Source organism: Mobula birostris, chromosome 5, assembly GCF_030028105.1.
Source record: "Mobula birostris isolate sMobBir1 chromosome 5, sMobBir1.hap1, whole genome shotgun sequence".
Lineage (NCBI taxonomy): Eukaryota > Metazoa > Chordata > Chondrichthyes > Myliobatiformes > Myliobatidae > Mobula > Mobula birostris.
Window position 1 is genome coordinate 62,375,403 of NC_092374.1, and position 12,911 is coordinate 62,388,313.

General features: G+C 45.9%; 1 protein-coding gene across 1 annotated transcript in view; it reads right to left on the minus strand.

The window, feature by feature from the left end:
• The window catches only part of svep1 (sushi, von Willebrand factor type A, EGF and pentraxin domain containing 1), a 264,755-nt gene that overhangs the window by 128,091 nt on the left and 123,753 nt on the right, over nt 1–12,911 (minus strand). The window contains exons 13-16 of the mRNA XM_072258150.1: nt 11,130–11,251; nt 9,791–9,902; nt 6,065–6,289; nt 71–304 (exon numbers count right to left, since the gene is read on the minus strand). Of these exons, the coding sequence (XP_072114251.1) occupies nt 71–304; nt 6,065–6,289; nt 9,791–9,902; nt 11,130–11,251 (693 nt within the window). The remainder of the gene's footprint in view (nt 1–70; nt 305–6,064; nt 6,290–9,790; nt 9,903–11,129; nt 11,252–12,911) is intronic.

A 12,911-nucleotide genomic window follows, 5' to 3' on the forward strand; every position in this document is an offset into this window, starting at 1 on the left:
GTGAGTATTTACACCTTTTAACTTAAAACATTCCGAATTCGCTGCAAATTAAAACTCCAAAAATTCTTACCACACATGCGTTCCTTTAAGACAGATCCTGGTCTGCAGAATAAAGCGGCTTTGTTGCTCTCCAGGGACCTGCTGTTTGACCGAGCCATCTCAGACCCAAAGGAAAACTGATACAGAGGCTCACTGTCCAACGCTCTTTTCAGCCGGCTTGTCACACGTTCCAATGTGCTAAGAAGTCGCCTTTGATTATCAGATTCTACTGTGTCATCTTGATCTCTCGGCAGTGCGACAGAGGCTGGAAATTAGGTAGAAAAAGAAAATCCAAGCATGATTCCTGCCCTCTTCTCTTACAACCAACATCTTCCCATAAATACTCAGCTTCCTTTGAACGATGTTACTTCTTCATTGAAGTGAGGTCTTCCTCTTGTTTGTATGTTTCTATGGCACTAACTAGTGCTGGTAGCACGAGAGAAAATAATTGACTTCATGGTTGTGTTAGCTGTGACTTGGTGAATAAAACACTCATTGCTGAGTCAGGAGTCTAATGGTTTATGTCCCAGTTCAGGGACCTGACTACAAAAATCTGTTATGTAATCTATTATCAATGAGCGAGTGATGCATCATCATCAGAAATGCTTGTTGTTTGGTTGAGATGCAAAAGAGACATTTATCTCTCTTGCTTAGTCATAGAGCACTACAATACAGAAACAGGCCCTTTGGCCCATCTAGTCTGTGCTGAACCAGTAATCTGCCTCATCCCATCGACATGCTCCCTGACCATAGCTCTTCATACCCTCTTATCCATGCACCTATCTAAATTTCTTTGAAATGTTCAAATTGGCCCTGCATTCACTGCTCACGCCAGACACTCATTCCATACTCTCACCACCCTCTGAGTGAAGAAGTTCCCCCTCATGTTCCCCTTAAACAATTCATCATTCACCCTTAACCCATGACCTCTAGTTGTAGTCTCACCCAACCTCAGTGGAAAAGGCCTGCTTGCATTTTCCCTATCTAGACACCTCATAATTTTGTATACCTCTATCAAATCTCCCCCTCAGTGTTCCATTTCCAGGGAATGAAGTATTAACCTATTCAGCCTTTCCCTATAACTCAGGTCTTCAAGTCCCGCAACATTCTTGTAAGTTTTCTCTGCACTCTTTCAATCTTATTTACACCTTTCCTGTAGGTAGGTCACCAAAACTGCACACAATACTCTAAATTAGGCCTTACCAATGTCTTGTACAATTTCTACATAACATTCCAACTCCTGTACTCAGTACATTGATTTCAAATTTGCTGATCCAGTTTACCACAGTATCATCCAGATCGTTGACACAGATGACAAACAATAATGGATGCAGTGACATACCACTAGTCACAGGCTTCCAGACAGAGAAGCAACCAACTACAACCACTCTAATCCAATTTACTATCTCATCTTGGATGCCATGTGACTGAACTTTCTTGACCAACCTCTCTAGCGGGACCTTGTCAAAGGCATTTCTAAAGTCCACGTAGAGAACACCCACTGCCTTGTCTTCATCAACTTTCCTTGTAATTTCCTCAAAAAAGCCGAATAAGATTGGTTGGACACGACTTACCTTACACAGAACCATGTTGACTATCCCCAATCAGGCCCTGTCTATCCAAATACTTATATATCCAGTTCCTTAGAATACCTTCTAATAGCTTTCCCACTACTGATGTCAGGCTCACTGGCCTATAATTTCCTGGCTTATTCATAGAATCTTTTGCAAACAACAGAACATTAGCTATCCCCCAATTCTCGGGCACCTCACAATTTCTGCACTTGCCTCCCACAGAGTCCGAGGGAAAATTTTGTCAGGCCCTGGGGATTTATCTACCCTAATTTGCCTCAAGACAGCAAACATCTCCTCCTCTGTAATCTGTATAGTGTCCATGACCTTGCTGCTTCGTTGCCTCACTTCTATAGACTCTGTCCATTACCCTGTCATGGTCCGGTCCGTGAAATCCGCATTCTGGTTCACGGTCCAGTCCACTGACCCTTGTTCCAGGTTTTCCTGTTTACCCTGTTTCTGTTGAGCATGCTAATTGAGGCACATGATTCTAGTTTGGGCAGACTCATAAATACCTCCAGAAACCAGGCCTTGGTTGCTGGATTGTTCCTGTCCAACATCCAGTCTGAATCCCTTCCCTTCCTTCTGTTGCCTTACCTCTGACCCTTGCTAGTCTTGCCTTGGAGCAACTCACTGGTGGAAGGCTAGTGCAGTCTTTGAGATATGGATTTGGCTGTTCCACAGCCTGCTGAGGTTACAGGCTGCTTTGAGTCTTGGAGCCACCCTGGACCTAGCTCCTTTCCTGTCCCTTGCCTCTGTCAGGTAAGCCAGGCTGTTTGCCGTTACCCTGTGGTTGGTTCTGTCCCTCCCTGTCCCTTGCCTCTGTTGGAGTCCTGTGTCCTGCCCAGGAGTCCCATGTTCTGCCCAGGAGTTGCCTTGAAGTACCCTTGCCCTGTCATGTCCTTGTCTGGCCTCCCAGACCCCAGACCATCTCCAAGTTCAAGCGCCAAGATCCCAGCCACATCCTGTCCGGTAGCCATGTCATGTCCTTTCCTAGTTCTGGGGTTCGAGCCCGAGGCAAGACCCAGGTCCTGGGTCCTTGTCCAGTCTCTGGCTCGGAGTCCAAGTCCAGGCTCCTAGTTCATAGTTCCTTGTGCAGGTTCCCTGTGTCTAGTCCATGTCCTAGCTCAAGTCTGTGTTCTTGTCCCTGCTCCTTGTCTGTATCCTGTCACATCCCTACTCTAGTCCTAGTCCTGTTCCTTGTACTTCAGTGGCTGTGTCTTGCATTTGGGTCTGTTCCCAATGTCCCCATTATGACACACCTGAGTAAATACAGGTGCAAAAAATCTATTTAAAATCTCCCCCATCTCTTTTGGCTTCTTGCATAGATTACCACTCTGATCTTCAGGAGGACCAATTTTGTCCCTTGCTATTGTTTTGCTCTTAAAATATCTGTAAAAGCTCTTGGGATTTTCCTTCACCTTGTCTGCTATAGCAACCCCATGTTTTCTTCTAGTCCTCCCTATTTCCATCTTAAGTGTTCTGTTGCATTTCTTATGCCCCTCAAGTACCTCATTTGTTCTTGTCTGTCTATGCTTGCTATTTAGCTCCTCCTTTTGCTTAACTAGGACCTCAATATCTCTTGAAAACTAAGGTCCCATAAACCTGTTATCCTTGCCTTTTATTCTGACAGGAAGATGGGTGACCTCAGCGATTGGCAATGCTTCTCCAAAATTGTCTGACTGGTGTCAATGGTCACATAACCAGGACTTGTGATATGCACCAGCTGCTCATACAACCATCCACCACCTGCGCCCAAGGCTTCACGTAACCCTGATCGGGGGGCTAAGCAGGTGCTTGCCCAAGAGTGACCTGCCGGCTAACATTGGGGAAGAGCACCTTACACCTCCTTTGGTAGAGACACATCTCCACCCTCTATATAAATTGAATAATCTCCTTATTTCTGGCCTCACCAGCACATGGCACGGTCGCAATACTGAGATCACAACTTTAGAGGTTCTGTCCTTAACATAGCACCCAACTCCCTGAACTCACTTTGCAGGACCTCGTCACCATGTCATTGGTACTGATGTGGACCTCGACCTCTGGCTGCTCACCATCCCACTTAGGAATGCTGTGCACTCAATCTGAGATCAATCTGATGTTGGCACCTGGGAGGCAACAAACCACCCTGGAATCTCGTTCTCATCCACAGAGCCTCCCCTCCATTCCCCTAACCAACAAATCCCCTCCCACACACAAGGAATCCTGCTGATGCTGGAAATTCAAGCAACACACATCAAAGTTGCTGGTGAACGCGGCAGGCCAGGCAGCATCTCCAGGAAGAGGTACAGTTGACGTTTTGGGCTGAGGTGCTTCGTCAGGACAAATCCCCTCTCACTGCGGTTTTCCTCTCCACCTCCCCTCCACCCCCAACTTTCCTTTCTGAACCATGGAACCAAACAGTGTCAGAGACCAGCTTGCAGTTTTTCTCTGGTAGGTCAACCCCGCCCCCCCCCACCCCCAACCATATCCAAAGCAGTATTGGGCAGAACAGTCACAGGGTTCTCTGCATTTGCTGCCTATTCCCTTTCCCTCTCCTGACAGTCACCCACATTCCTGCTTCCTGCAACTTAGGGGTCAATACCTCCCTGTAGCTCCTATCTATCACCTTCTCATTCTCCTGTGTGAGCCGAGGGTCATCGAGTTGCATCCCCTGCTCCTTAACACAGTCTCTAAGGGTCTGCAGCTCGGTGCGCTTCATACAGATGCAGTTATCGGGGAGACTGGAGGTCTCCCAATGTTCCCACAGCTCACACAAAGAACATACTACTAACTCTGGACCTGCTCTCGGTGCACTATGCCATGTACTAACAGAAAAAGAAAACTTACTGCAAACTTACCTAGAGCCTGTGTCTGTTCTTACCCAAGCCAGACCACTAACACTGTCCACTCCACTTACACCTCCTTTCCTTTTATTGGCACTAACAGAGACTCACTCCCAACGAGATTTACAGTCATGGTCCAAATATCTTTTAAACATTTTAACTACACCACCTCTGGCAGTTCACTCCACAAATTACCTGTTTGCTTCACACATTACAAAAGTACATTTCACAGATATTTCAGTGATGTAAAAATACATTGGGACATTTTGAAAAGCACTTTCGCGGTGAAATCAAAATGCCAGTATTTATCTGCATGATGCTTACAAATGTATGCTGATAATTTCTCTCATTTCTTTTGATGTAAGTGTGGGCATGTGGCCAAGTGGTTAAGGCATTGGATTAGCGACCTGAAGGTCGTGAGTTTGAGCCCCAGCCAAGGGAACGTGTTGTGTCCTTGAGCAAGGCACTTAATCACACATTGCTCTGCGACGACACTGGTGCCAAGCTGTATGGGTCCTAATGCCCTTCCCTTGGAGAGGGGAGACGCAGCATGGGCAACTGCTGGTCTTCCATACAACCTTGCCCAGGCCTGCGCCCTGGAGAGTGAAGACTTTGCAGGTGCAGATCCATGGTCTCGCAAGACTAACGGATGCCTTGTGATGTGGAAGAGGACATTTGTTCCAAGGAGTTATGTTGTCTCTCACTATTCTAATTCTCCCACTTATTTCCCTAAGGGCTACTTTTGCTGCATGCCCATCGATTTCAACCTGAAAGCCAGGGTCGAGGACAGTTTCTACCCTGCTCTTATAAGACTATTGAATGGCTGCCTGATATGATAAAATAGACTCTTGACGTTACAATCCATCTCGTTATGATCTTGCACCTTAATGCTTACCTGCACTGCATTTTCTCTGTAGTTGTTACACTTTATTCAGCATTATGTTATTGCTTTATCTTGTTCTACCTCAGTTCACTGTTTAGTGATTCGATCTGTACGATTGGTATCCAAGACAAGCTTTCACTGTATCTTAGTACATGTGCTTGTAAGAAAACCAATTTCAATTCTGATTCTGTGACTACTGGCCTACACAAGGTATAATGTACAGTAGCCAAATAACCTACCAACCAACACATCTGTGGAATGTGATAGGAAATGCAAATGGTTTGCAGGAAGAGCATGCAAACTCTCGGAGGAAGCACTAGGATTAATCCTGGACTGCGGGATCTGTGAGGCAGCAGCACTACTTGCTGAGTTACTGTGCAGCCTAAAAATGATCGGGGTGTAGAATCCGTCTTGTACCAAGGATTTTCCACAATTGGCTTTGGACTTCTGCTTGTTTTATTGATAGTGTTGAAAAGATCATTGTAAGATAGGCAGAGTGGACTTGAATGAGGACAAAAAAGAGACTGCAGGGACAATGACCAACGTGCTGGAGGAACTCAGTGGATCGAGCATCATCTGTGAGGTGCGGGGGGGGGGGGGGTGGATCTAAGGAACTGTCAGTTCGAGACCTTGCATCAGGATCTAAGATTCTTGTTGAGTTTATTATCTAATTTTCCAACTTATCTGAGATGATTGTGCTGATATTGTACAAATGTAGCAGGTTATTAAACCTTTGTACTTACCACTGATATTAAATACCAGATTGATCTTATGGTCGATTTCTTGTGCAGCAAAGCTAATTCTCCTATCAGATTGTCTCTTTGTCTTCAGAGCTGACTTCACTGGAGATGCAGTTAAATACTCTTGTTTGTTTGATCGCTTTTGTAATCGATGGGAACTCTCTGGTTCATCATAAGAGTAATCCATTTCATTCAATGGCTCATAATTGTCTCCCCATACTCCTGTCCCTGATAACAAGATGTGTACCTCGTTAGTGTGGATCAATACTTAACACTGGAAGCTATGAGAAATCATTTTTCTAGCAATGTTGTGAGAAATCTCTTTAATAACACAGGTACGGGCTGAAACGTGGTGGCACCATCCAGGCTCAGAGTGGATTGAAGCAACAATCTTAGAGTGAGGAATGACCCGATGTTTGGAAGATTTAAACGCCGGACCAGATGGATCAAAAAGATTGGGGGATCGGGACCAGAGGCAAGGCTCAGGCTGGTTCTGCCTACTGCTCTGCCACGTTTGCTGTGCAACTTCGCTGCACTGAGGCTGAGGATATGGGCCTTCTCTGGCTGCTCTGGGCTTCATGCCAGAGGACTCACTTTTGTTCTAAAGGCTATTTGCTTACTTTTATTGTTGGCACAATTTGTTTTTTTTCCCCCCCTCTCTCTGCATGTTGGGTGTTCATGGGTTTTTTTTAAATGGGTTCTTTAGTGCAGTGGTCCCCGATACATTGCCGCGAGGAATGAAGTGGTGGCCGGAACGCACCCAGCACATCTTTAAGAAAAAAGCTGAAATAAACAAGCTAATTAATTAGGTGCCACCTGGCACGTAAATAATTAGCTTGTTTATTTCGCAAACAACAGGAATTCTGCAGATGCTGGAAATTCAAGCAACACACATCAAAGTTGCTGGTGAACGCAGCAGGCCAGGCAGCATCTGTAGGAAGAGGTGCAGTCGACGTTCCTGCTGCGTTCACCAGCAACTTTGATGTGTGTTGCTTGTTTATTTCGGCTGGGTGCGTTCAGACTACCGCTGCACCACTACATTCTTCGCGGCAATGTATCGGTCCGCGGCCCGGAGGTCAGGGACCACTGCTTTAGGGTTTCTTGTTTTGTGGCTGCCTGTAAGGAGACAAATCTCAAGGTTGTATAATGTGTACATACTTTGATAATAAATGTACTTGGAATTTTGAACTTCGGAAAAGGAAGTGAATGAGTGTTTGCAGCAGAGTGGAGAGATCTTGTTGTTACAGGAAGCAAATTGTTATATTTAACTAAACCATAATGTTATACTGATATGAACATAAGGCATATGAACAAGCCAATCAGTCCCTTGATATGGTTCCACCAGTCACTTTGGCCATTCTATCATCACCCATCCCTCTTGCTGCAGTAATCCCCCTGAACAATCTGTTTCAATATACATCAAGCCATATTAGCAACATCACCCATCAAATCAGACTGGCTAATTTTTAATGTCCTCTACCTGAAATTCACAAGCTTGCCTGCAGATTCATTCCACCCAGGAACAACCAGACTTGCAAGTTGTCTGTCTGCTTTGCGAGCTGTTATGCTTCCTAATTGGCTGATCTCTCACTTAGACTTTAGGTTCAAAATCCCCGTCCTAAACTCCTGTGCCAACACCCCCTCCCCAACATTCGAGAAGATACTTGAAGAGCAACAGAGTGCACAAAAGTAAATTACTGCAGGCTTAGAAATCTGAAATAAAAACAGATAATACTGAAAGTACTCAGCTGGGTCTTAGAGCATCTGCGGAGAAAGTTAACATTATAGATTAATAACTCGCAAACAAGGTGACACACACAAAATATTGGAGGAACTCAGCAGGCCTGTCGATGTTTCAGGCTGAGACCCTTCATCAGGAGCGGAGAAGAAGATGAGGAGACAGAGTCCAAAGGTGGGGGGACGGGAGGAAGAACAGGGTGAGAGGGGAAATGGTGTGGGGGGAGGTGAAGTAAAGAGATACAGGGCTGGAGGAGGAGGAATCTGATGGGAGGGGACAGAAAGCCATGGAAGAAAGAAAAGCAGCAGGAGCACCAGAGGGAGGCTATAGGCAGGTAAAGCGATGAGGAGGGAGAATGAAATGGGAATGGGGAATGGTGATGGCGGCAGGGGGTGCATTACCAGAAGTTTGAGAAATCTATGTTCGTGCCATCAGTTTGGAGGCTACCCAACCTGAATATAAGATGTTGCTCCTCCAAACTGAGTGCGCCTCATCGTGACAGTAGAGGAGGCCATGGACTGACATGGAATGGGAATGGGTGGCCACTGGGAGATCCCATTTTTTCTGGCAGACGAAGCATAGGTGCTCGGTGAAGCAGTCTCCCAATCTACGTCGGGTGTCTCCGATATACAGCAGCCACACCAGGAGCACTGGATACAGTATATGACTCCAACAGTTTCATAGGTGAAGTGTTGCCTCAGCTGGAAGGACTGTTCAGGGCCCTGAATGGTAGTGAGAGTGGAGGTGTAGGGGCAGGTGTAGTACTTGTTCCGCTTGTAAGGATAAGTGCCAGGAGGGAGATCAGTGGGGTGGGACGAATGGACAAGGGAGTCGCATCGGGAGTGATCCCTGCGGAAAGCAGAAAGTGGCAGGGGTGGGGGGGGGGGGGAGGGAAAGATGTGCTTGGTGGTGGGGGGTCCCGCTGGAAATAGCAGAAGTTATGGAGAGTTATGTGCTGGACGCGGAGGCTGGTGGGTGGTAGGTGAGGACAAGAGGAACCCTATCGCTGGTAGGGTGGCTGGAGGATGGGGTGAGGGCAGACATGCGCGAAATGGAAGAGATGTGTTTGAGGGCAGCGTGGATGGTGGAGAAAAGGAAGCCCCTTTCTTTGAAGAAGGAGGACATCTCCTTAGTTCTAGAATGAAACACGTCATCCTGAGAGCAGATATGGTGGAGATGGGGATGGTGTTTTCACAAATAACAGGGTGGGAGAAGGTATAGTCCAGGTAGCTTGGAGGATCATTGGGTTTATTATAGACATCGGTTGTTAAGCTGTCTCCAGAGATAGAGACAGTGAGATCGAAAAAGGGGGGTGGTGGTGGGAGGTGTTGGAAATGGACAAGGTAAATTTGAGGGCATGGTAGAAGTTGGAGGCAAAGTTGATGAAGTCGACGAGCTCCACGTGGCCGCAGGAAGCAGCATTAAATGAGTCGTCGATGAAGTGTAGGAAAAGTTGGGGAGTGACACCAGTATAGGCTTGGAACATAGACTGTTCCATGTAGCCGACAAACAGGCAGGCAAAGCTGGGACCCATGTGAGTGCCCACGGCTACACCTTTTGTTTGAAGGAAGTGGAAGGCACCAAAGGAGAAATTATTAAGAGGGAGGACAAGTTCTGCCAGATGGAGGAGAGTGGTGGTGGAGGGGAACTGGTTGGGTCTGGCGTCCAGAAAGAAATGGGGAGCTTTGAGGCCTTCCTGGTGGGGATGGAGGTGTATAGGGACTGGACATCCATAGTGAAAGTAAGATGATCGGGGCCAGGAAACTTGAAATCATTGAAAAGATGAACAGCGTGTGAAGTGTCATGGATGTAGATAGGAAGGGACTGAACCAGGGATTTGAGATCGGACTCTGAAATGTTAATAGTGATAGTCTTTCCAGAGGTGCTATCTGACTTGTTCAGTATTTCAAGTGGAGGGTACTAACTGGACAGCAGATATATTTTCACCAGCAAATGCTGCACTACAATGGTATGAAAGTCAAATGCAATACCTGTGATGGCAAAACCATTTTCATAATTATAGTTGTACTCCAAGCATTGCACTTTGGGTAACTCTTCCATTTCACATTCAATGTCATTATCCTCACCACAAAGGAGTGGAACCTAAAGACAATGAAAGAAAGAAAAAACACCACAGGACTTCAACAATCAGAAAGGGACGAAGGGACGCCATGGTAGCGTAGCGGTTAGCATGACGCTATTACAACTCAGAGTGTTGGAGTTCAGAGTTCAATTCCAGCATCCTCTGTAAGGACTTTGCACATCTTCCGTGGAATGTGTGAGTTTCCTCCGGTTCTCTTCCACAGTCCAAAAACATATCATTTGGTGGATTAATTAGGCATTGTAAATTGTCCCGTGATTAGGCTAGGGTGATACAACTTGAAGGGCCTATTCCATGCTGTATCTCTACATAAAGATAAAAAGAGATCATAAATAAACAATGTGAGAACTCTGCCAACACCTGCTTTAATCCAGGCATGAACATCAGTCAGGTTACATCTACGTATATACATTCGGGTAATTGGGCAGTGTGAGGGCTGTCGGGAACTAGCTGTGGCATGGTAATGCCTAGTAAAGCCTCAGTTTCAAAGGTCTCTTTCTTGTGCTAAAATACCTCAATGGAATCCTGCTCCCCACACCATAAAATCAAATCTTCTCAGCCCAGTAACGCTCGCAAATCTCTGACTCTAATTCAGACACCTTGTGCATCATTCATTTACTTCACTCCCAATCTGAGGCTATTCTTTTAACTGACTAAGGCATAGTCTCTGGAATTCCCTCCAGAACCTTACCAAGTCTCTCTCCTCTTTGAAGATACTCCTTGGAACCTATCCTACTTGCCCTAGTTCTTCCTTACTAGGTGAGCATGGAACTCCGTTTGACAAAGTACCTGTGTATTCAATGTGAGCACTGTTAATAGTAGACACAAGAGTTACTGCAGATGCTGGAAATCTAGAGCAATACACACAATGTGCTGGAGGAGCTCAGCAGGTCAGGTAGCATCTATGGATGGGAATAAACAGTTGACGTTTCAAGCTGAGACCCTTCATCAGGACATAGTAAATGTGAAAACCTACCATTACAGAAGTGGGAGGGAGATTTAGGCCAGACAGCCCTCTGAACCTGCTGTATCATTTAATGCCATGGCTGATCCTATGCCTTAAAGTCCACTTTTGTGCTGAATCTCTAAATTTTTTGACTCTCTCAAATGTCCAAAAATCTATCACTCTCCACTTTTAACATACTAAATAACTGATCACCTTGCGGTAGAAATTCAAAAGACTCTTAAACACACTGCATTCAACGACAAAGCATTAGTACTGGTTTTACCATTTCAGCTAAACTGTTGTTGAAAGCTTTTGCAAAGTTGTTCAGTAGAGTGAAGTCTTCACATTGGTTGACGTTGTACTGCACCTCGAATTTCTTGTGGCCGTTATTCCCAAGGCGTTTCACTGCAGTAGTTCAAAAAGACACCAAACATTCAGGTAAAGCAAACTATCAATACAACTGGGCCTCAAAATCATTCCTCTAATAGCTCAGCAAATATGTCCAGCGAGCAATTGGTGTCTTGGGACAACATAACCCATGTCTACTGTAATGCTGAAACATCTCAGCTGTTGTATAAGGACTCTTCTTTTCCCTTGAGCAGTTTTGCTTCTGATCGCCATTCTGTGAAACCTGCTAAAGGTACTCAGGAGGATATTTGATGAAAATCCAGTGTACGGGCAATTCTCTCCAGTGTCAACCAGTGTTCATGCAGAATAGCTGAAGGTTCTTGTGTTAATCATGGCCAACTGGATTTAGTCAGGGTGGACAGCTGCAGCTCAGCAAGAACAAGCCCACCAGGTGAGAGGAGAAGCTTGGAGTGACCATCACCATGTGCCCAACAGGAACAAAACAGAATGAGCAATTCTTCTTCACCCTGGAGAACCCTAGCACAGAATGTGATTACGTTATACTACCAGGGGTGATTGATAAGTTCGTGGCCTAAGGTAGAAGGAGTTAAATTTAGAAAACCTAACACGAGGAAATCTGCAGATGCTGGAAATTCAAGCAACACACACAAAATGCTGGTGGAACGCAGCAGGCCAGACAGCATCCATAGAAAGAAGCACAGTTGACGTTTCGGGCCGAGACTCTGTCAGGACTAACTGAAAGAAGAGATAGTAAGAGATTTGAAAGTGGGAGGGGGAAGGAGAGATCCAAAATGATAGGAGAAGACAGGAGGGAGAGGGATAGAGCTAAGGGCTGGAAAGTTAATTGGAAAAAGGGATACAAGGCTGGAGAAGGGAGAGGATCATGGGACGGGAGGCCTAGGGAGAAAGAAAGGGGGAGGGGAGCCCAGAGGATGGGCAAGCAGTTATAGTGAGAGGGACAGAGGGAGAAAAGAGAGGGGGGGGAGAGAGAGAGAGAGAGAGAGAAAATAAATAAATAAATAAATAAATAAATAAAAGAATGAATAAATAAGGGATGGGGTAAGAACAGGAAGTCGGGCATTAATGGAAGTTAGAGAAGTTAATGTTCATGCCATCAGGTTGGAGGCTACCCAGATGAAATATAAGGTGTTGTTCCTTCAATCTGAGTGTGGCTTCATCTTGACAGTAGAGGAGGCCGTGGATAGACATATCAGAATGGGAATGGGACGTGGAATTAAAATGTGTGGCCACTGGGAGATCCTGCTTTCACTGGCGGACAGAGCGTTGGTGTTCAGCGAAACGGTCTCTCAGTCTGCGTCGGGTCTCACCAATGTATAGGCGGCCTCAGCAGGAGCACCGGACGCAGTATATCACCCCAGCCGACTCGCAGGTGAAGAGTTGCCTCACCTGGAAAGACTGTCTGGGGCCCTGAATCGTAGTGAGGGAGGAAGTGTAAAGGCCTGTGTAGGCCTCTTATGGTCTGAGTCCCTCCCTATTCCGCTTACAAGGATAAGTGCCGGTAGGGAGATCGGTGAGAAGGTATCTCTTTCACTAATCAACTTTCCAGCTCTTAGCTCTATTCCTCCCCCTCCTATCTTCTCCTATTATTTCGGATCTCTCCTCCCCCTCCCGCTTTCAAATCTCTTACTATCTCTTCTTTCCGTTAGTCCTGACAAAGGGTCTCAGCCTGAAATGT